Source organism: Podarcis liolepis, assembly GCF_965112155.1.
Source record: "Podarcis liolepis genome assembly, chromosome: 7".
Lineage (NCBI taxonomy): Eukaryota > Metazoa > Chordata > Lepidosauria > Squamata > Lacertidae > Podarcis > Podarcis liolepis.
The window spans coordinates 39,279,230-39,304,113 of NC_139561.1; the positions used below are offsets into that span (position 1 = coordinate 39,279,230).

General features: G+C 42.4%; 2 protein-coding genes across 3 annotated transcripts in view; one reads left to right on the forward strand and one right to left on the reverse strand.

Moving 5' to 3' along the window:
- SDR42E1 (short chain dehydrogenase/reductase family 42E, member 1) overlaps window positions 1-24,884 on the forward strand; it is a 986,520-nt gene that overhangs the window by 937,810 nt on the left and 23,826 nt on the right. The window lies entirely within an intron of this gene.
- Window positions 10,351-24,336, reverse strand: HSD17B2 (hydroxysteroid 17-beta dehydrogenase 2). 2 transcript variants are annotated; one of them, XM_083513776.1, is made up of 5 exons: window positions 23,687-24,327; window positions 20,407-20,619; window positions 18,012-18,197; window positions 13,849-13,986; window positions 10,351-11,202 (listed from the first exon to the last, which is right to left on the reverse strand). In XM_083513776.1, the coding sequence occupies exons 1-5, from the start codon at window positions 23,964-23,966 to the stop codon at window positions 10,844-10,846; spliced, it is 1,176 nt and encodes a 391-aa protein (XP_083369902.1). In that variant the 5' UTR covers window positions 23,967-24,327; the 3' UTR covers window positions 10,351-10,843. The 2 variants fall into 2 exon arrangements, with proteins under 2 accessions (XP_083369902.1, XP_083369903.1); XM_083513777.1 differs by lacking the exon at window positions 20,407-20,619 and having other exon boundaries at window positions 23,687-24,336.

The window sequence follows — 24,884 nt, forward strand, 5'->3', positions numbered from 1 at the left end:
CATGGAATATTTTACCAGTTATTTCTCCCTAATCCCATTCTGAAGCAGATCTCCTTCCTTCCTTCCTTCCTTCCTTCCTTCCTTCCCTCCCTCCCTCCCCCTCCCTCCCCTCCCTCCCTCCCCCCGCTTTGTTTCATTGCCTTGCAGAATAATCACTGGGAAGTAGTCCCAGGTGATTCTCAGAAACTGAGTCCTTGGGACTAGGCCTGGATTTCCAACAGAGTGGAACCGATGAACTAACACCTTCCTTGGCTGAAGATAAGCCTCGGGCAACAACCAGCGTTCTCCAAACAAAAAAGAACATCTTCATCTTTTTAAATCCAACAGCAGGACAGCATGTACTTTGCTACACACTTTCCCAGGTGACATGTTACGGCAGACTCCGTGGATGAAATAAGATTTATGGGGGAAAAACAAGACATTTTCTATCCCTAATTACTAGGTGTTAAATTCTGTGATCCTTCCTTCACTGCCCCCTGGAAAAAAGAAAAGAAAAGGGATGGGGGAAAAAACTCCTGGGGAACCAGCATAGTGCTAAGTTAAAGAACAATTGTGGACTTTAGAGGTTGTGCTGCAGGAATCTCAAATTCTTACCACTCAGATTGATGGCTCCTGGTTGAAGCTGTTGTGGGAGCAAAGCAACAAAAACCTTGCTTGTAGCTCCTGTCCAATGCCACATGCCTTCAGTTTATTTCTCAGCTAACTGGAGCAGAGGTGCTATGGTCTAGTGACATGATGGGTCAAAGGCACATTTCTATTTCTGCAGAAATATTCCCAGCAGAGTCCCTGTCGCCAGTGTCCTATAGTTGCCCAATCAGCATGAAAGGGGAGCTGTTTAATCTTCTTACCCTTTGTGCTGATTGGAGACAAATCAGAGTGAATTGGGCACTGAGGATTGGCTTCTAGGGTCACACTAGATCAGGCTCATCAGAAGAGCACAGATTAATTGTTTCATATGCTCCAAACATTTAGAAACGCTGAGCACACAAAGTGCTTCAGTTGCAAGATAATGGTGTGTAAGTTCTTCAAGGCAAACACAATCAAAGTCACGGGGGAGGGGGAGACTGCAGCATTCAAAATCATTTGCACATGTATATGCACAGAAAATAGTAAATCTTGTTGAAAAACAACACACTGATCATTGCAATTTATCCCCACTTATAGGGTTGCCATACGTCCAGATTTTCCCGGACATACCCAGAATACAGCAGTCGGAAGCAGTGTCTGGGTGGAAATCTGCAAAAAAAAGTCCAGGAAAATCTGGACTTATGGCAACCCATGTTGACAGTGTAGTTTTTGCCAATTTACCTTAAAAGAAGGTCAGAAACCTTGGGGTTTTTTGCGATTTTGCAAAAAAAACACACGAAAAACCCCACCTCAACAACTTTTGTGTCTGGATTCTCACTTTCTGAAATAAGGCAACCCTATCCAATTATTATTATTGTATCATTATAACATCTTTGCACTGTCTTAGAAGGTTGTATGATCTTAGGAGGGGGCATGACTGTGAGTCTCCAGAAGGGCCCCTGCACTTCTGTATTTGCCACTACACCGCTGAACAGAATTATTCAATGGGTGACTGTGCTCTGATTTGCTCTGATTTGTTAGGCTGCTGGCAGAGGGCCAATACTTTTTCACACACATTTCATTCCCACAATATGTAATCATGGCTCCCAATTCATGGAGGATAAGTCTAGCAGCAGCTACTACTCATGATCTTCCTGCTACTTCCAGGATCTACCTCCAGTATCTACTTCCAGTATCAGAGATGGAAAGGCTCTGAGTGCCTGTTTCTGGAGAGAACAAGTGAGGAAAGTGACTTTTGTGTGGCTGAAATATACAAAGGTAAGAGCTGCATCTATTGCCCAGCCCACACTTGCACCTGGTCCTGCCTGCTTTAGAGCATCTCGCTTTTCCCACTCCTGGCATGCAGCAATGGAAAGCTGGTTACAAAAGAATGTGGTCCCCAGACTGAAACAGATCCCCCAGCCCTGATGCTTATCAGTGAGTGGATTCCAAATGTTCCACATCAATCTAGGGTACCTGGCCTTTGACTCCTGAGACATGCCCAGCCATTCCAGCAATTGCAATCTGTTTCAACCATTTTCCGTTTTAAATTGTTGTAACCCACCCTGGGACATGCTAGCAAAGGGCAGAAAACATATTGAATTATGATGTAGTAGTAGTAGTAGTAGTAGTAGTAGTAGTAGTAATGTAGATTTGGGGGAGCCAGACTGGATGATGCACCGAGTGCTTTCCAGTTCTTGGGGGTCTGAATCTAGTGTGGGTTGGAATCTAACAGACAGGCTTGCAGAACCAGTCAAATAAGTTTTTTTCCTGGACCCAAAGCTGTGGCTAATGGATAAGTAAGATCTGTTGGCGTGTTTATGCTGTGAACCCCTCCATCCTATGCTAAGGCTGTATATATGTGTAAATAAAACCGTATAGATACCACAATCTCCACTGACTTTCATTCCGAGGGAAGAGAATCTGGGTTAAAAGCCTGGAACCCCTGGATTTTCTCACTGGCACAGAGACTGGGCTGCTGTGTAATAATAAGAATGCAAACTGTTCTGAGCTGACACACACATCAAACACAGCTGTGTGTGACCTTCCCCAGGTGTAACCACACGCTGGATTAGATGGGCTCTCGCTGTCTTCTCACAAAGCTATCCTGTTTTCAGAAACTCAGATTTCTATCAGTGTTTCCAAATGATGTCTGCCCACATTGAGAAAGGTGAGAACAAACTACGTTCTCACCTGGGTACATTTCGATCCTTGTCATTTGTCCTCGTAGTCTGAGAAACAAGTTAAGATGTCACTTATGTGGGAGGTGATGTGTGAGCTACCTTTGGGGTGTCTTTGGAAAGATTGCTGAATGTCGCAGCCTCTTTGGAGAGGCAGAACTTTCCCCACAGCACTGCCTCTTTAGAATATGCACCATTAAAGTGTGACATTGTGCTTTCAGTGACATTGCTTAAGGTCCGCTGCCACTGCGGAATACTATAGGCCATTCATTATACAACACGGAGAGCTGTCATAAAGTCCCATTTGCCATTTTGCAATTTATGTGAAATGTATGGCCTGGCCACATTCATCCTTTTTTCTTTTCCTTTTCCCACAAACCTTGTTTCCAGTTAACTTTGTGTGATTGCTGGAGAGAATTATGGGAGACGGTGGACTTTGTTCCACCCATAATTTGAAGCCCTGTGATACCACTTCAAACAGTCATGGCTTCCCCTTAAGAATCCTGGGAGCTGAAGTTTGTTGAAGGTGAAGAGGGTTGTTAGGAGACACTTTTCCTCTCCTAGAGCTACAATTCCTAGAGTTCCTTGTGAAGAGGGATTGTTAAGCTACTGTGGGAATTGTTAAAACTACTGGGGTTTTCCAAACAACTTATATTTATCCCTGAATTAAACCTCTCTCTCTCTCTCTCTCTCTCTCTCTCTCTCTCTCTCTCTCTCTCTCTCTCACACACACACACACACACACACACACACAATTAACTTTATTTTTAAAAGCAAAACCCTGGTCACCTCTAGACATTTCATCACACAATATTATTATTCTTAGCTCCCAGGATCTGTGTTTTCACAAGCTTCCCTGTCTCACATTGTGGGCAGGTTCAGCTGAGTCACCTTTTGGGGTTTCTTTCATCACCATGATCCCTTAATCAAATGCCCACTGATCTCTCTCAAATGAATCATCTTTAGAAGCTGCCAGAAGCCCATCTCTCCAGTTATGTTTACTTGAAGTTCCACTAAATCTCTTGATGAAACCTTGACAAGATCAACTGTCGTCTAGCGTCATTCGTTCATTTATTATTATTATTTTATTAAGAAATGTCTAGGAAACTCCTGGGTTTTTATTTAAGCCTACTACTCCCTTCCCCCACCCCTCCTTTCATTCACTTCTGCCAGCCACACAAGTTAGGTAGGTGATAGCATTGCATGTTTCTATACACAAAATAAGTCACAGCAATTAGATTATATTTGCTTTGTTTCATTTATTCTCCCTTTGGTCTTCTTTAATTAAATTATAATGTGAGACATGTTTCTCATGATAGCAGCATGCTTTAACTGAAGTTATGAAATTGTTTTCTCAACTCTGTAAGAACCTACTGGAATCTTGTGCACCACGCAGCAGAGATTAGAGTACATAAATATAATCCCCGTTTTGCAATGGATTGCATTACCTGCCTACCAGACACACTCATCTGCTTCCCAGGTACTTGCAACCCCATTAACCAGGAAAATTGCATCATAAAGTTGGGGGCATAGGGTTTCTTCCATCTGTTTTCACGGGTCGCACATGCACATAAAGGGGGGGTCATGTGGTGACATGTTGGGTGACATCTGCTGTTGTGTCACACCATGCCCCACTAGTGTGAATGACATTTTGCATGGCATGGCTGTATATCGATCCATACCAGCTTGTTGCTTAGTCGTCTTAGTCATGTCTGACTCTCCGTGACCCCATAAACCAGAGAATGCCCTGGAAACTCTCACTTTCTTCTCAAAGCTTCTCCTTTTTAATGTCCATGGAGTTTTCTTGGCAAAAATACTGGAGTGGGTTGCCAGTTCCTTCTCCAGGTGGATCACGTTTAGTCTAAACAGGAAAACTAACTCCATATTCCCTGCATATGAATGCACCTTCAGAGATGGAACCATAGTCATGCTTGCCACCCACTGAAATAGCTGGCACTCAGATCATCCAATGAAGCTGAATGTTGGACCAGCAAAAGGAAGTACTTTTTCACATAGTTGCAGAACTAAACTATGGAACTGACTACCACAAGACGTGGTGATTGTTGCTAATGTGAAGGGCTTTTAGACGTATTCAAAAAATTCATGGCGGATAAGATTATCAATAGCTAGTAGCTGTGATCACTATGTTCTACCTCCACTATGTGAGGCTGTATGTTTGTGAATACTACTTGCTAGGGATTGCAGGTGGGGAGAGGTCTGTGGCTTTCTTTTTTTATATAAATTTTTTATTAGTTTTTCAAAATTTTTATACACACAAACAAACAAACAAACACACAAACAAACATGTATAATTTCATATCCCTTTTTCTTAAACCTTACTTCGCCGACTTCCCCATACCTCACCTTTCTACATCCCAATTTCCAAGATTGTTTCGGCAAATCCTAATACTTAATTTAGTCAGATTTTCCCATTATTTCTTTCTTTTACTTAATCTTTAACAGCTGTAGTCACCTTTCCCCCCTTAAAACCTCGACATTTTAGCATTCATTAATTTTACAATGTTTATTAAGATAAACTTTAAATTTCTTCCAATCTTCTTCTGCCGTCTCTTTCCCCTGATCACGGATTCTGCCAGTCATTTCAGCCAGTCCCATATAGTCTATCACCTTCATCTGCCATTCTTCCAAAGTGGGTAGATCTTGGGTCTTCCGATGCTTTGCGATGAGTACTCTTGCTGCTGTGGTGGCGTACATAAAAAAAGTTCTGTCTTTCTTTGACACCAATTGGCCGACAATGCCCAAGAGAAAGGCCTCTGGTTTCTTAGGGAAAGTACATTTAAGTACCTTTTTCATTTCATTATATATCATTTCCCAGAAAGCCTTAATCTTCGGGCACATCCATAGCTGTGATCACTATGTTCTACCTCCACTATGTGAGGCTGTATGTTTGTGAATACTACTTGCTAGGGATTGCAGGTGGGGAGATGTCTGTGGCCTTCAGTTCCTGCTCGTGGGCTTTTCAGAAGCATCTAGTTACCTACTGTGAGAACAGAATGCTGGGCTAAATAGGCCTTTTGTCTAAGATGGCTAGGCTCCAGCCCTCATCAGCTGTAGCCAGCATGACCAAAACCAAGAAGGATGGGAATTATAGTCCAACAGCCCCTGGAAGCTCACAGGTTCTTCACCTCAGCTATAATATGAAAGGTGCTCAAGCAGACTTTCCTTCTCCCTCCCGCCTTTCCTCTTCCAGTTGATGCTCAACATTAAGAACATGGGAAGAGCCGGGTGGATGAGGCCAAGTTCCCATCAATTCCAGCATCCTGTTATTACAGGTGCCACCCAAGTGGCTGTGGGAAATCTGCAGCCAGAACCTGAGCACAAGAGCACCTGGTATTCTGAAGCATTAGTGCCTCCAACCATGGAGGCAGAGAACAGCCATCGTGGATAGTAGCCATTGATAGGCCTTCTCCTCCACAAATTTGTCCATTTCTCCTCTAAAGCCATCCAAGCTGGTTGCCATCATTCCCTCCTGTAACTCAGTGACTACTGAGCATGCTCAGTTCTCATGCGGTTTTTGTTTTGCCCCATTAGGCATTTTTATTGGCGTCATATTTCTGCAAATCTTGAAGTTCTCCCAAACACATCACTTCTTCTTGTTCCCCAGTGATCCCATTCTAATTTAAATCCTCTTGGCACTCACCACCTGAGTTTGCTGTTATGGGAGTGATTATGGCTGTTGGCAAAGAATTATCAAGTAGCATGAGCCGAAAAGTCCTCATCTAGGAAGGTATTCTAATAGTGTTACATGTCTGGATGATGTGTGGGGGGGTTGTTTTTGTTTTTAAGAAGCAAAGGTGTAAACACAGGTGAACAAATTAAAACATGTTGTATAACTGAAATATATTTGATGGTGTGTTTTTTGGCACTGTGTTTTGTTACTGATTTTTATTTTCCCCCTTTGCCTATGTCTTTCATCCAAAAGCTCCTTTATCTTTATATCATCTAGAAATTAGCATGTTAAAAGTTTTTCTTACTCTGTCTACAAGCTGAGGTGCATCACTCAGACATGGCAATGACATCTAGACGACTCAGGCTGCAATCCTAACACTACTTATGTGGGAGTAAACCTTGCTGAAATCAGTAGGCCTCCTTCTGAGTAGACATGGTCAGGATTGCAATGTAAAAAAAAATCGTAGTCTGCTGAATCTAGGCTCTCAAGGTCAGAATCTGGGGGCATCCATGAGTGTCTTACTGCAAACTCTTACAATGACTACTCTGAAGTAACTTTCACTGAGTTCAATGGAGCTTACTCCCAAGTAAGTGGGCATTGAACTGCAGACAGGCAGAGCAATGTTACTGATGGATCAAGGGAACATGATCTGAATCTTACAAAGTCTGGTCAGGCATGTTACAGCTGGGTGCACTCACCATACCATTTTCTGCAGATTTTCCCCATATCAGGGTGGGGTGAATGTTGGGGTTTGGTTTCCTTTGGAAACAGTCTGTGGAGGCTTGTTAGCTTTTTGAAATACTTGCATTTATTTACAAACATACATGGGCAGAGGCCCTGCTTCAACACCCCAACAGCCAAAAACCCACCGACCTGAAACCAGATCTGCAGAGAGAATGGCAGCTCCCCAAATTGCTGCATACCCTCCAACATTTATCTGATGAAAATAAGGGCATCCCATTCCATAATGATAATTTTACTATTTATACCCCACACATCTTATTGGGTTGCCCAAGCACTCTGGGAAGCTTCTAACATATACAAAAGCATAATAAAACAATACACATTTTAAAAACTTCTCTATACAGGATTGCCTTCAAATGGCTTGGGGATTGGATAACTCCATACCCTCCAACATTTCTCCAATGAAAATAGGGACATTCTGGGATCAAATTAGAAACCGAAACAGCTTCTCTAAATTAGGGCCATCCCTGGAAAATAGGGACACTTGGAGGGTCTGCTGCTGTCAGCTTATAGAGATCAAATTATTCTCTCTTCACATCTCTCCCTAGAATGGCAGCTTTGCCCTTTCTTTCACACACGTCTAGTTTGCTCCTTCCTGATAATGGGGATGGCAGCAGCTGTGAGATCTCTTCCACATCTCCTACAACCATCAGTGAGCGCTCTGGCCATCTTTGCTTCAAGAGAGAGACAAGTCACCAGAATATTATGGGCTAGCAACACCCTTTCATCAGCTCTGAGAAGAGGCTGGCCAACTGGTGCTGCAGGACAACTTACACTGATAGCTTGACTCATGGAAATCAAAAAGGAAACCACCAGCAATGTTTTTGAAGAAATAATGCTGTGCTTTTCCCTCAATAAAAAATGACAGATTTGATTTACGGTAAGCTGGCAGCTGCCTGCTGAACATTTAGAACACACCCTTTTTTATCTGCCTACCTGGCATGCATATCTTGGAGCTTGCCCAGACATAACACAAATTATTGTTTGTAGTGTTAATGACACGCTTGTGGTCCTTTTAAATAATCTTCCACTTTAGTCTCAGTGTTCCATGGAGGAATCTATTAGCCTGGGAGTTGCAGAAGTGGACGGGGTTGCCTTGAGGTACACCTTGTGCAACCCATGTCAAGGTGACCCAGGTTAGGTGGCACCATTAAGAATTATTTTGAGAGCAGGAGTCAGTAAACAACTGCAGCTTCTCAGGATGCCATTCTCAGTCAGGATGGGTTGATGAAAACCTATTGCGAATTTTATAGAAACCAGCATGACCTGACCACACTGTTGCCAGGATGACCTGGGTCAGCCCAACCTAGGGTGAACAAGGTTTTTATATGTTATAATGCCATTGGTGCTTTCCAGTGGGTGTGGCAGAATTTCAAGCATTCTAGCCAATGACAAAGCTGCTTTTAATTGTACAAGCTTTCAATTAAATTGTCATTTGCCAGTTTCTGCTTTTCCACACATTCCAGTGTGGCAATCAATTTGAGGGCTAGTGATTTCGGGCTTGTGACTATTTCTGCTCAAAATACGTAGACAAAAAAATCCTCACCGAGGCTGCTGCTTCTGCCTCTTGCTTGGATTGGTTTATGGGTGATCTCACCCGATCAGAAACCATCTACAGTGGTGCCTCGCAAGACGAAATTAATTCGTTCCGCCAGTTTTTTCGTCTAGCGAATTTTTCGTTTTGCGAAGCACGGTGTCAGAAAAGTTTTGGAAAAGCTTCAAAAATCACCAAAAACCTCAAAAAAGGCTACCACACCGTGTTCTATGAGTTGCTCCTTGAAGTCAAGTCACAACTGTATTAACGGTGTTAAGAAAAAGGAAACAAACTTGCAAGACGTTTTCGTCTTGCGAAGCAAGCCCATAGGGAAATTCGTCTTGCGAAGCAGCTCAAAAACTGCAAAACCCTTTCGTCTAGCGAGTTTTTCGTCTTGCGAGGCATTCGTCTTGCGGGGCACCACTGTATTAGGTACTGCTGAAATGACACAGCTGCATTCACTGAATGAGTGGAGGGGAACTGGTATAATGTTTGCTGGCCTCGCTCTGCATACTCAGTTGTTAATTGAATCAGAAAACCAATTAAAACTGAAAGAATTTAATGAAGTTAGAGAGAATGTAACAATTTGGTTGCAATATTTTCAGTTAAATGAAGTATTTAAGAAGTATAAAAAGATAGGATTACCATATGAAATTTCAACTTTTCAGAGAGAAATAATAGAAAATGATACGGAATTAATATAAAAAATGTACAATCTGTTGTTAGAATGGGAAACGAAAGATGAAGAGGTTAAATCAGTTATGATTAAATGGGCACAAGATGTGGGACACAATATCCAGATGGAGGAATGGGGAAAACTATGGAAAAAATGAGATAAAATTTGCAGCATGTGTGGCGATTAAAGAAAACTATATGAAAATGATGTATAGATGGTATCTAAAGGTAAAGGTAAAGGGACCACTGAACATTAGGTCCATTCGTGACTGACTCTGGGGTTGCGGCACTCATCTCGCTTTATTGACCGAGGGAGCCGGCGTACAGCTTTCGGGTTATGTGGCCAGCATGACTAAGCCGCTTCTGGCGAACCAGAGCAGTGCATGGAAACGCCGTTTATCTACTTGCACTTTGACGTGCTTTTGAACTGCTAGGTTGGCAAGAGCAGGGACCGAGCAATGGTCAGGGGGATTCGAACCCCCGACCTTCTGATCAGCACATCCTAGGCTCTGTGGTTTAACCCACAGCGCCACCCACGTCCCTAGATGGTATCTAACGCCAGTTAAATTAGCAAAAGCATAAAAAATAAAATAAATAGCAAAAATGTACAAAACTAAGGAAAGCAAGTGTTGGAAATGTAAAACAATAGAAGGGACATTTTTCCATGTGTGGTGGGATTGCAAAATCCTAAAGAAATATTGGAAAATGATCTATAATGAATTGAAGAAGATGTTTAAAATAACCTTTGTTAAAGAACCAGAAGCTTACCTACAGGAGTGGACTTACCAAAATCACAAAAGAACTTATTTATGTATGCAACTACAGCTGCAAGGACATTATTAGCACAATACTGGAAAGAAGAAGGTGTCCCAACTAAAGAAGATTGGCAAGTTAAATTAATGGAACATGCTGAAATGGCAAAATTGACAATGAAGCTAAGAGGAAGAGACGACAACAAATTTAAGGAAGAATGGAAGATGTTTATTGCATATATACAGAAGCATTGTACACAGGTTAATACATTAGCAGGGTTTTAGGATTACTTGTAATTTTGTATGAATGGATAATAAGTAATTTAAATGGTTCTCAAATTTTACAATGGACATGTGGTACGTTGATTAACAATGGAACCAAGGAAGGGACTAGGGGGAAGTCAATTTATTTTGTTTTTATTTTGTATTGTTTCTTAATTTTATTTTTGTTATATTTGGAAAATTAATAAAATGTTTTTAAAAAGGAGTTTCAGTTCAGCCTAACTCAAGAGAAAAAGGTATCAAAAATAGTAGATAAGAGGTGCAATGTACAGAATAGAGAGGGTTTCTGCCTTAAATCTAAACATTCCCCTCTTTTATCCATCCAATGTGTTTTTAACACATGAAATGCAAAATTCCCAACATTCACAAGGCAGCTAAATAGCCTGACACACAAATGCCTAAGTCAGGCAGTATCTGCCTACAAGTTCTTGTTTGCTTTCTCTGCTGCTCTGAGAGCACTGGGCATGTCTGAGGTGCTGAACATTTTCCTTATGCAAAAGTCATAAAACCAGAGAGGAGAATAGCAAAAGATGAGAAGGTATTTGTAGGCATTCTTGCCTGGAGTGTATAAACCACATGGGTGCTCTGCCAATAATGCGTGTAAAACATCACAAAGCACGGGAGAGAGATCTGACACGGAAAGAAATTGCATGGCATTGAGAGCCATCTTCAGCTTAAGGATGTATTCTTCGCCATAATCTTGCTTCACATCAGGCATGAGATTCTCAAGAAGGGTGCGTTCTTCCTTATTCCAGATCTCCGGAGTTCCCTGGATACCTGGAAGACAGAACAAAACACTGCTGAACATTTAGGCTTCATAATAGGGCATCAGGTGTTCTGATGAAAATAAAATAACTAGAAAAAGAGGAATATGGGGTTCCTAAAGGAACTACCCAAGGTGACAGATTGGAACATATGTATGCTAGATTAGGGATGTAATCTGAATCCTGGTACCAGTTTGTTCCATGGACTCAGTGCCCATACCATTTTGCTTCAGTTCTCATTTTGCTATTTTTAATCATTCCCAAGCTGGTCCTTTAGCCTTTTGAAAATAATATTATTGCTTACATTTTTTTATGATGACAACTCAATGAGCTGGCAGTTGCCCACTGAAGTATACATCTTGCCTCAGGGTTACTGTCTGTTCAAGTGACAATGAGGAGGTGACGGACACACACATAAAAAATGGAGTTACCGCCCTTTTGTCATTTTTGAATGCATATTATATTTTTGCATGTATTAATAAGCATAAACTGGATGGTAGGAAAAATGACCATTTATTATAATGTCATAATGATCAATGTTCTTATAAAAAATATCTGCATACACCTCACATTTTGATGCACACAAAATACAGATAAAGCTCATTTTTTGGTTACAGTAATAAATTCCACATTAAGATGTAGGACAATGACAGCCCTTTTTGTGTGTGTTTGGCAAAGTCATGGTGGACAGAAAGGTGAGAGAAATGTTAACGATAAAACAATGGATGTTAATGGTGGTTAATGGCTAAGCTAATTGCCTCAACAGTAAATCAATGGAGGCCCAAACTGAAGCAAATACACATTTCAGCAGTGCCCAGTTAGCAGACAGTGAAGATGATGAGAGTAGCTGACTAAATCATATAGGAACAAATGTCCTATTCTAAAAATTCTTAAGAAACACAAACACCAGTATTGGTGAAATCTGCAGAAAGTCACTGCGATTAAGGTTCTTCGTGGGATGCCCTTTTAAATGTGTTGTGGGAGGGGAAGGAGTATTGGTTTTCTTTTGTCCTTATTTTTATTATGTATAAATGAGTATATCTATATAATGATTTCTATATATTGTACTTGTATGTTGTGAACCACCCCATCTGTGGATAAAGGGCAGTATACTACTGCTGCTGCTGCTGCTGCTGCTGCTGCTGCTGCTACTGCTTTGCAAAGAGAGAAGACAAGTGTGCTATGGGCCAGTTTGATGCTCTGTCTGCCTAGAGTGAATTCCACCACTTTTCCTATTCTAGTTCTAATCTCTGAGCGAAACAGATACTGTCCAATCTCCCCCTTGAGATTAGGAAAGCCAGCTGATACAGGGCAAGACTTATTTGTGATATGGACAGATATTCAGCCATTCACAAGCCACCAAGGAACAAATGAACCAACTGAAAAAGGCCACAATGACACACAAGTCCATGGGGACTGTGCTTCAGAAATGAATGAACATCTTTTCAATCCATATTATTCTGTGTGTGTGTGTGTGTGTGTGTGTGTGTGTGTGGTCTCAGGAGTTCCCTGGATAGTTGAAGACTAGTTCACTTATTTATAAATGCTATTATAAAAATTTTGTCTGGGAAAGTGATGGCATGATTGGACTTGATGTGTGCTGGTTTAATTATCCTCTGAGTCATGCACACAGGTTCCAATTAGCCACCTCAAGACAAATGCTTCAAAAACATAATGTGGAATGAAAAGATCTATTTCAGGCAGGATGCCATGGTAGATCATCCGGCTAACCACATTTCCTTTTGCACATTTTAGTTCACAGGCTATTCAAAGACATCATACCTTGGCAATAAACCTTCTCAAACAAATTACCGTATTTTTCGCTCTATAAGACGCACTTTTTTCCTCTTAAAAAGTAAGGGGAAATGTGTGTGCGTCTTATGGAGCGAATGCAGACTGCATGGCTATCCCAGAAGCCAGAACAGCTAGAGGGAGCGCTCCCTCTAGCTGTTCTAGCTTCTGGCTTAGCCGCGCGAAGCCTCCGCAGGGCACGGGGCCCTTCATGTATGCATCCCAGACTCTGGTCAGCTCTACTTTTAAAGAGCTGCGTGGAGCGTGTGTGCGGCTCTTGGGGGCTTTTCCACGAGGGAGAAAGGCAGCCCATCAGTGACGGGCTGCCCTTCTCCCTCCTTGGGGAAAAGCCTGCAAGCACTGCACACACGCTCCTCGCGGTTCGTGAATGGGACAGCTGACCAGAGCGTGGGATGCGATGCATACAGGCTCTGCTCAGCGCTCCCTTTAAAGAATTTTTTTTCCTTGCATTCCCCCTCTAAAAACTAGGTGTGTCTTATGGAGCGAAAAATACGGTAGCTGCCTGGTTAGAATCTAATAAGCCCAATTTGTTTTGGGGTGTCTTCCCTTGACCTCTAGGAAACTGGCATTTATACAAGAAGACAACCCTTTGAGGCCAGCCACCTCTGTGGAAGGGGAAATAAAAGTCTGCCCCTTTTGAGGATGATTGATGAACTCCTAGAAGTGTTGCCCTATGCAACCTATCACTAAGACTCCACCTGGGACCCTAAATAGCGAAGTACAGGCTTTGCACATTCCTGTGGGTGACACTGGTGTTTCTGTGCCATTCATGGTTTTGGCTGACTCCAAGGAGGTTCCCCCCCCCCCATCGTGAGCTAGATAACCAGGTGAAGTACCAGCAACTTACATGTCTTGAAGGCTGATGGATGAAGCACAGATACTTTAATGCCCCATTTGGAGAGCTCTTGCCTCATGACTCCAGAAAACATGGATAGGGCTGCTTTGGATGCACCGTAGGCAGCAAAGCCTGGCATGGGGACACCTCCTATGGGAGCAATAAAAACAGTCTCCTGAGACTGAAGGATTATCGCATAGCTCAACGTTAGTTATAGCCTGCATGGAAATTCATATTCATTTTTGTGTACATTGCTCCTAATATACACATTTCTGTACCCAATTTTGCCCAACATATGCATAATTTACAAGCAATTTCACACTAAAATAATATGTTGCTACACATTTTTAAATACACATCCTTTGGTTGGAGAGCTGCAGGGCAAAATTTAGGGGTTGTAAAGGCTAGATAGTCTTCACTTTGTCTCTTGGTTTGGGAGATGTGAAAAGAGGATGGTGAACTTGATAAGCCTTTGGTCGGCTCCAGCAGTTAATTTTTTGGAATGGAGAATGTCTCCAAATTTTAATTCAGAAAGCTGTACCTTTGATTGTTGAAGCTCTGAATGTACTTGTTTGAATGCACACCAGGAGGAAGGCAATAACTCTTCTCTAATTACCTGATTGAAAATTTTCCAAAGATGCAAGATAGATGGAACAATAAGCGTTTCTGCTTTATTAGCAGCCTATCTCGGTTTTTGTTCTCAGGAGATACGTGCTAAATCCAAGTTATCTCCCTTTAACTTGCTTAGCTATGGTAATTCCAATACTGAGGTCAGATTGACTTCATTAAACCTCATTGCTATGTACTCTGGTGAGCAGGGACTGCGTGTAATAGAACAAAAGGGTAGTGACAAGAATGCACAGAAGGGTAAAGTAAAGCCCTGTTTCTCCTGCAACAGTGACTGTTGTTGCAATTGACACAGATGGAATTGGTGTTGCACAATGGCTATGACCCAATCTATGGTATGGGGAGATGCATGGTCACTGCCAATCCAACCCACATGTCCCCAGCAATACGTAGTTGACGTGAAACCATTGCATTAAGATTTTCCCTAGGGATGGGTTTGCTCTGTTCCTTTCAATTTATTGTTCTAGTGTTCACTCTGTTCTGCATCACACTCCACCCAAATTCTGGTTTAACTGGGAGAAAGTCTTCACACTAATTCCTAGACCAGAACAGGCAATCTGTCACACATCTGCAGATGCTCATATTAATCAAAATAAGATTAAGATGCATTATGTTATGGGAAATCACAAAAATGTGTACATTTTCCAAAATTGCATACAAACGTATGTGTATTATGAGAAATTTGCCCTAACATATTGATGAATTTTCATGGGGGCTTTTTAAAATGATGTGATCTGTTATGGAAATGTGGAGAACTGATTTTAAGGCTGGAAAAATCAGAAGCTGAAAGAGACCTACAGTGGCATATTCATTCATGTCTAATGAAAACTTACACTAATAAAACACTGCAAAAAGGCCAATCTCAGTGTGACTCAATCAACATTCTTTTTTCTTTGTGTTTTAAGGTTATAGCCCTTGTGCACTGATAGATCAGCAATCTTGATAAGGGCTTTTTTTTTTCCAGCCGGCACTCACCAGAACTCTGTTCCAGCTCCTCTCAGGTGGGCGCCATTGCCATTATAAAAGAGCAAGGGAGGCGTGCATGGTAAGTTCCGGCACCAATTTTTCTAGAAATATAACACTGATCTGGATGCATCTGTACAAACAGTTTGCTTGTTGCTGCAGCAATAACAATTAATACACATAACTTTTGTATTCAATTTTGCCTGATATTCACATTTTTTTGCAAGCCGTTTCTCCAAATATAAACACATCTTTGTATGTTATTTCCACTAAATTATGCATTCCCCCCGATTTTCTCTAATATGCACTTGATGGCAAAATTTGGAGAAGCACAATTTTCAAGGATAGCTGTATTTCTGTTGATGTATTCTTCTGGAAATACATCTTCTGGAAAAATGAGGCAGGTACCCATTATAATGCAAACCCAACTACATTTTTCATGATCTCTACAAGTACACACACACAACAGGAAGTTAGTCAGTGAGTTTGTGGATATTTTGGTTACATATTTATCAGCTTGTTGTTCCAAATGCTCTTCAGTTGGCTGTTTTCTCATTTTGCAAAACCGAAAGTGATGCTGACACTTTTGACAAACCAGATTTTTTCACCTGCTGAAATTGATGAATACATACGCCATTTGGCTCAGCAATTGGACTCCTGCCATTGCTGGAGATGGAGCCTAAAGCAACAGACAGGAGGCGAAGGAACATTTTTAACAAGTTTCCAATTGCCTCGCTTTACCCTGTCTTCATCAATCCCGACTGTCAGGAAGGAAACCTTGTAGTCTGAAGAGATTCCAACACAAATTTCCTTGGCTCGCGGACAACAGTGCCTCGAGCAAGTCATGTTTCCATTATTTCAAATGTTTAACAGGCCCCCAAAGAGAAGTGAGATTTCTAAAAGATGCATAATGCGCTGTTCCCTATTCTGTAGGAACACATCTCATAATGTTATCTTCTTATGGCTCTGAGACAGGGTCCACTTTTAAGTAATATGTTTGGAAAAATTGCTACATTGTCTTTATTGGAACTGTCAAAAAATTAAAGCTAAGGACAATTAATGTCTTTAACAGTATGTATCAGGGGTACGGAAGCTCTGACCTGTGCAAAGGTAGATCTAGGGGAGCACGAATGGTGCGATTGTACCGGGTGCAGAGCTTACGGGGCACCGCAAGGGATGCAGGAACTATGACATCCAACAGAAGGCGAGAGGCTTACATATAAAAATAGGAACTGCCGAAAACATAGAAAAAACTATCATTTTTTAAAAAAATGTTGTTAGACCTAAAACTATATACAGTGGTACCTCAGGTTAAGTACTTAATTCGTTCTGGAGGTCCGTACTTAACCTGAAACTGTTCTTAACCTGAAGCACCACTTTAGCTAATGGGGCCTCCTGCTGCCACCACGCCGCCGGAGCACGATTTCTGTTCTCATCCTGAAGCAAAGTTCTTAACCTGAAGCACTATTTCTGGGTTAGCGGAGTCTTTAACCTGAAGCGTATGCAACCTGAAGCATATGTAACCTGAGGTACCACTGTACATATACAAACTCTATTAAAACCACACAAATAATTCCAATAAAAATAGCCTGGCACCAGCCCTTTCATGATAGGCCGTCAGTTCCCCAAAGCCTGTTGGAACAAAAAAAAATTAGCTGGAACAAGAAGAGAGCCAGTCGAGCTTCTCTCAGGAGGGAGTGCCAAAAGCTGCGAGCAGTAAAATAATCACACTATTAATATTAATCATCATCATCACACTAGTCATATGAAAGAAGATGTAAGTTAGATGAATTGGCCTTTGCTGCTACCTTTGTGTAGTAGAACATTATGTTGCCCGATCACAGCTATGCTAAAACCTCAGATTTCTCAGTTGTTTTTCTATGGGGAGTGTGGAACCCATCTTTCTCCTCTTGGGGAAAAAAAGGAAGTTGAGCCCTGTGATTGAGTCTAACCATGAAGGCTGTGCATAGGCGCCGACTCCATGGGGCCTGAGGGGGCCCGAGCCCCCTCAAAAATTCGTTTGGGGGGCTCTGCCCCCCCAATAATCTCGGGCGCCCCTCCAGCAGAGCGCCACCGCCGCCCCTCCCCCAGCCCAAAATGCACAGGGTTGGGCTGCATGCCTCCTGCCCTCCCTCCCGAGCAAAAGCTCCACCCAATTTCCTTCGGAGCTGATTAATAGGCGCAGCACGCTCTCCCCTATTCGCTCACGAGGAGGCTGCGCCACTTTATTTGCATATTCATGAGCTTATTTATTATTCATGAGCTTTCCCGCCCCCCCCCCCAATATTTTTTATAAGTCCGCGCCCCTGAGGCTGTGGTCTCCATCCCAGCAACCACCAGCATAGACTAGACAGCTATATGGAAGCCTGCCCTAGTGTGCTCTGTCCTAGCTCCCATCCATTCAATCTTGACTTGCACATTGTTGTTACTGTTTTTGCAGGAGTGGAGTTTTCAACTGGGAATCCTCCCACACTGGGTATCTGCGACAGGAATAAAGACACCAAGATGGTGAGCAGAGAACAGCCAGCCTAGAATAGCAAGTCTGTAATTATATGAATGGCATGAACATATTTTGTTTGACTCACCTGCCATGCTTGAAATGTTAATAAGCCTTCCTTTGGACTTGCGGAGCAATGGCAAGAAAGCTTTTGACAGTTCAACGGGACCGAAGAAATTTACATCCATGCACTGCTTGTAAGATTGCATAGGGAGCAGTTCCCCATCTCCCGGGAGACCCAGGACCCCAGCATTGTTGATGACACCCCAGAGATCTGGCAAGGAAGAAGGAAACAAGGCTATACAAATCTGACAATTTCAGCTGCTCTCACTTTCTCATTTTTTCCATTCTCCGGTTCAGCACCTTTGTTCGAGATTTTTCTAAAAAAAAAAGTCACCATGAGAATTCATCAGGATTTTAATTCAAATTTCTCATAATATACAAATTTTTGCACACATTTCTGCCTAATATATACATTTTTTTTGCAACACAATTTCCAGTAATGCAATGCATTTTTTTGCAAGGAGGTTTAACTAATAGATGACTTTTATGCCTATTGTACCCTACTGTATGCATTATTATATACATTAGTTGGCTTACATGGCTGGAGACCTACATTGAAAAATGGAAAAATGCAAATTTCAAAAGATGGCTGTGGTACCATTTGCATGTTGGTTTGGAAAGTGCCAAGCAACTAACATCTATAAAATACATTAGTGGAAAGTCTCCATAAAACACAAAAATTAATGAGAATACCATGCAAGAATCCAGGGATATTTTTTTCCAGCCTGAGCTTACTGGAGCTCAGCTCTGGCAACTCTTAGGTGGGTGCCATTGCCATTCTAAGAGAACAAGGGAAAAGTTCAGGGTGAACTCTGGCACCTCTTTTTTCTAGAAAAACAGCAGTGATTACAGGGATATGGCTTTGCAAACATGTGTATATCAGGCAGAATTGCATACAAGGATGTGTATATAGTGAACAATTTGCAATAAAATGCTTGTAAATTTTCATGAAGACTTAAAAAAAACCCCTCAGAGAAACCAAAATGGACTGATCAATCCATCCCTCACGCTGAATTGTCTCCAAATATGCAGCAGATATATGTACTAATTAACAGCAGCCTTTGACCCAAAGATGTTGAAGTGTCAATATCTGAGAACATCTTGACATATAACAATCCATTTGATAGTTGATTTGACAACATCTGACTGCAGATGGGAGGAAGCAACAGGCAGCTGGTATCATTATTTAATTTCTATGCTGCTCAATGCTAAAATAGGTTTTTGCATGGTTTATGCTGAAATAGACTTCTGTGCAGTTTACAATGTATAACAACCCCTTGCACAGACTTTAAAATACAAGCATCCATTATTAAGCATCCTTTATTAAAGTACAGTGGTACCTCGGGTTAAGAGCTTAATTCATTCTGGAGGTCCGTTCTTAACCTGAAACTGTTCTTAACCTGAGATAACGCTTTAGCTAATGGGGCCTCCCGCTGCCGCCGCACGATTTCTGTTCTCATCCTGAAGCAAAGTTCTTAACCCGAGGTACTATTTTGGGGTTAGCGGAGTCTGTAACCTGAAGCATCTGTAACCCGAGGCACCACTGTATTACTAATTACTGTGTTGCTTTTATAGGATTCTTTTATTGTTAATTTTAATTGAGGACACTTTTTATGTTTTAGTGGGACTGGCTCATGGTGCATTCTAATAATGGATGCTTGTATTTTAAAGTCTGTGCAAGGGGCTTTTATGTATTTTATATAATACGCAATGCATTTGTGTGTGTAATTTTCATGAATCTATGTATTTTTATGGACACTTTAGCCCAGCACGTGCTTTTTTTGTGTGCATTACATGGCTGCAGAAATACAGTATACTGCAAAGTGCAGAAGAAAGGTAAATTTCAAAGGCTGGCTGTGCTTTGGTTACATATTGTGAATTATGTTGGCTCAGCTTTCAGATAATAAGAAGAGCCTACTGGACCAAGTCAATGGCCTACATAGTCCAGCATCCGTTTCTCACAGTGGCCAACCAGATGCCTCTGGGAAAGGAGAAAGCAGGATCTGAGCACAAGAGCAGCCCTCTCCCCTCCTGCCGTTTCCAGCAATTGGTATTCAGAACCATTGCAGAAAACAGCCATCGCTGATAGCCATCAAGAGCGCTCTTCTCCATGAATTTGTTGAATTCTCTTTTAAAGCCATCTAGGTTGGTGGCCCTCACTGCCTCCTGTGCTGAAAAAGTACTTTCGTTTATCTGCCATCAATCTTCCAACATTCAGCTTCATTGTATGTTCACGTATTCCAAATGCAAGCAGCATCTAATTTCTGCACCAAGTGGCACGTCAGGTTTCGATACCGAAATAGGAGTGTTGGAATCCTGAGGCCTAGATCAACCAAGACAACATTTGAAACTGCAAAACATCATTTCAGATCACAAGCAACACCCACGAGGATTGTGTACACTCCCTTCACAGCACATACCTGCACCTTGCAACTTCCTTCTTACTTCAAGGTACGCTTCTTTAATCTGCACCGAATTAGTGATGTCTAGTTGCAGAACGGAAAGTCTATCTGAGCAGGACTGCCTCAGTTTTTCTGCACCAGGCCCTCTCTCATTCAGAACGGTGGCAAACACGGTGAATCCTAAACTGTCAAGGTACTTCGCCAATGCATGTCCAATGCCACTATCGCTTCCTGTAAAAGATTACTTCTTCTATTTATTTATGCTACTCATGGCCTTGACTTATAACCATCACAATTCTCAAAGCAGGATGCAATTATTAAAATAAACACAATCAATAAAGGAACAAAACTGCAAACTAAGCCACAAGCTAAATATTTGAGCTGGCAATAGTACAGCACTCATTTATGTTTCCAACACAGCAGACAACGAGGCTGTATTTGTGTGTGTGTGTGAGTGAGTAAGAGAGCAAGCAAGCCAGCAAGCGCAGTGGAGGTATAAGAAACCTTTTTCATGCCAAGACCTGCTTTCTGTCATGGGGAATGCCCTAGGAGATGCATGCCAAAGGTAGGTGGGGCTAGGGGGAAAATAAGACTGCATTCCAGCCATGCAAAAGCCAATGGTTTCTACACGCACAACTCCACACTCATTTCTCCATCCTTCATCCATTCAAGACACAGAAAAGAAAGTACCTTCATGCAGTGCATGATTAAACAATGGAACTCACTCCTGCAGGAGGCAGTGAAAGCTGCCAACTGGGATGTCACTAGAAGGCTATTAGACAAACTCAGGGAGGATAAGGCTATCAAAAACTCATAGCCACAATGGCTACGTTCTACCTCCACTATGAGGAGATCACAGATGGGCAGAGTGCTCTTACACTCATGTAAGGACTCATGTCCTGCTTGAGGGCATCATTACACTTCAAATACAGACTTTTTCCCATTCAGGGCTATGCTATGCTAACATTACTATTGCTTAGCATTTTTTTAACACAGCACTTTCTGCATTTCTTCACCATTGCTTATGCATCCCCGTGTGACTTGTTTTCAGATTGCTCTGGCCACCAAAGAAGGTACACTGTGCTCAGATGGTATCTGGGAGTCATTCTTTGCATACAGAAAAGGAACAATAAGGCGTAGCTGAGAGCTGACATCTCTAAAATTATGGGAATGTTGATTTGAGCGGTACAGGGAGTTGTGTGCTGACTTATTGTTCTGACTTATAGTAATACTGTTGTTCTGCACTTAAGTGAATGCTCAGTCAGGAAACTGGTTAGTCTCTTTTGATTCCTGGATCCAGCAAGGGTTAAAATCTAACTGAGGAACCCATTCTTGAATTAGCCAGGCAAGGGCCACAAACTCTAAGGGGTTCTAGGTGCTTATCATATATTTGGTTGCCCTGGAATGAGGAACAGTGGAGACTAGAATTGCCATCTTTGGCTGGGCAAAATATGGGACAGGTTGGTCAAAATAAAGGGGTGGGGGCACATATACTTTCAAGGACACCAAATCTTCCCACCTTTTGTGGAGGGGGGTTCCCTGCATTCGGCCTCTGGCGCTGCTATTCCCCTTGACTCATGTAGACGGGCAGGGGGCAGGGGTAGATGGCTGGCTTCCATGGGTGACGAGCCACAGCTCCAGACCCTTGCCCAGAGGAAAAGGGGGAAGGAGTAGTTGTCAGGGCAGGGCGGTGGAAGGGGCCAAGCGGCGGTGGACCTGCACAATGCTAGACCGGCGGGAGGCAGCTGAGGAGTAGCACCAGTGAAAGGGAACGAAGGAGGGGACATGGGAGGGACAGGAAGTCATTCCCTCCCCCTGATGCAGTCTTGAGTAAAATCCTTCCACTGAGCTTGGAATTAGCTTTAGGGGGGGAAATTGCCTGCTGGTCTCAGTGAGAGATTTCCTCCCAAATGCAAACTACAGCTTCAGAAAGAGATGTTCCTGAAGGCTGCAACAGGGGAAGAAAATGGTTAAATCTACCCTCTATGCTCAGGTGGGAGAATTTAAATTCGCAAAGTGGCGTTGGTGGGGGGAGGATGTGGGCCTGAAGTTATTTTGGGGGTGGGGTGGGGGTCAGGAACTCAATGTAAATGACAAATGAATGAGGCACCTTAATAATGATGGGGGGGGAGGTTCAGACGAATAAAAATGTGCAGATATCATCTTGTAAAGCATGAGTAATCTAGAGGGTGGCTTAGATCAGTTTTTAAGCCTATGTCTTCTGAATAAACCACTTGTTCTCATTCTCGCTGCTTGTCCCTTCTTGTATTGCATCTGCTTCAACACAGAACAGAACTTGGCTGGGACAATTACGATGGGAACACAGACTGCAGATGTGATTCTATCACTTGTTTGCCTAATTTGGTACACTTAGACTGAGGAGCGTCTCTGTGGACCTCTCCAACAATCTGGTTTACAGTTGTTAGTGACTCAGTGCCAACCTTTTAAATGAAGAAACAGAAAGATTTTTTTCCTGCACCAAGATGAGCCAGGTGTTGCTGAAACACAGTGTGCCTCAACCTTCCAGCATAATGCAGAAAACAGGCATGCAAGAGCTCATAAGTGAACATTGTGTTCTGTCTGCTGGTGTTCCTTGTGAATGACCCTTATTTATTTATTTTAGAAACCATTGATGGATTTTCCTTCTCTTTCCTCTCCCTCCCACCTCACTGGGACAATGAATAGCAGTGTCCTTTCCTTAACAAGACACCCCACCGGCAAATAAATAATCTGCATCTGGGTGCATAGCGTTTTGTCATTGGAAGCAGTTTTGCCACAATCCATCAAGTCTGATGCAACATTTAAAGATCTGTGTCAAAAATGAAATTGTGCTTTCCCCCACTCTAATTGTGCTCCCCCCCCACTTTATCCAAATTTGCAAAAAGTAAACCTAGGTTCTCTGTTAGCTACAGAACCACCAGCTCATTTTGAATAAAAAGCCCAAGTAGAAAATCCACAACTCCGCCATTGTAACTCTATTCACAGTTCAGACCTCCAGTAATTCTCATGCTGTCTTGATGAATGCTTACTTAAGGAGTGAGAACATACACAGTTCTGTGCTGCTAAGAAGGTAGAAATTTCATATGGCTCCTGATTGGAACAAACGGCCTGATATTTCTGCACCTGAAAGGCCCCCTGCCTGGAAAAGGATGGAGCAGAGAAATGGATGCTAATAAATAAAAGGGTGCAAGCCTTGGGGATGAAAGAGAGTCAGAACTGTGCTAATTCAGAGACGACTGAGTAATGTAAAAGATTCTCTCAAGAGCTAATGAAAGCCAAAGTTCTTCCTTCTCCTTACCTGTGATGAGTACTGCTTTGTGGTCCACAGGGAGCAGGGCTTGATCAGATGTGTAAATGCAGAAGAGGAAGCACATCAGTGAGAACAAACTCAAGCCCAGGTAACTTCTCAGCGTGGCGAAACACAGGACTCCTGAAGCAAGGAGCAAGAGGAGACCCCAGGAAAAGGGGGTTGCCTTCTCCACACAGTTCTTTTTGGCTCGGTAAAGGATCGTCCCTCCATAGAGCACCACTGCACCCATGTAGATCAACAGGGAGCTGTCAACTTCAGAGTGGTGCATGGCAGCGGTCGCAGGCAGAAGACAGACAGGACTGCAACATCCAGGCACAGCAGAATAGGACAAAAAGAAAACGACCCCCTAGCAGTCTTCAGAATGCATGCATTGCTATAAGGGGCTGTATCTTCTGTGCGAAGAGGATGAAGGGAGGAGGGGTCAGCTGCAGATGGGGTTGCGAAAGATCTTTAGGGACTTCAAGCAAGGAAGTTGCAAGAGCAACTGTCTCCTGAATGAATGTATGTATGTACATACATACATACATACAGATAAGCGTGGGGTGGCTTATCTGAGCTGCTTGCCAAATAGGGCAAAACCCTATGACATTTCCTCTCACCTTTCTTTTTTCTTTGTAATCTTATTCCAAGAAGACTCCACCTTCTAAGGGACACACAGCTTGGGTAATGATTGACAGAGGCAGGAGGATAAGAGTGAACATGAAGCAGCACACCCCAAGGCATTTGACAGCTCTTACATCATTTGCAGGCTTACAGGTGTCACTCTTAAGAGGAAAAGTGGGGGTGGGGAGTGATGGATGGATGTGCATCATTAGTTTGGAGAGTTTCTGTGCTGTCCTTTGATGCTCACCTCTCAACTCTGCTTATTTCACAAATGCAAGAAAGGATGGATTTCACAAATGCAAGAAAGGATGGATCTGTCCATATCAGTTTCTCATTTTTCCAGTCTCCACATTTTTTTGCAGCAATTTTGAATTATTATTATTTTGTTAACCCTCATGAAAAAAATGTCATTGGTTTGGTGTGCCTTTCTCCCCAACATGCACATTTCTGAATGCATGTTATCCACACTTTTGCAAGAATTTTCTCTAACGTAATACACTTCTGTAAGTTGTTTTTTTCTTTAATGTATGCAATCTTATGTACATTTCCCCCTAATGTTGGCATTCTGGTACACACTGGCTGG

Coding starts and splice junctions, on each gene's coding strand:
- HSD17B2 (XM_083513776.1), bottom strand. CDS start 23,966: ATGCACCACTCTGAAGTTGACAGCTCCCTGTTGATCTACATGGGTGCA. Junction 20,620..23,686: donor CAAAGCAGTACTCATCACAG/GTAAGGAGAAGG, acceptor AATCTTTTACAG/GAAGCGATAGTGGCATTGGA. Junction 11,203..13,848: donor TCCATCAGCCTTCAAGACAT/GTAAGTTGCTGG, acceptor TCTGTCTTCCAG/GTATCCAGGGAACTCCGGAG.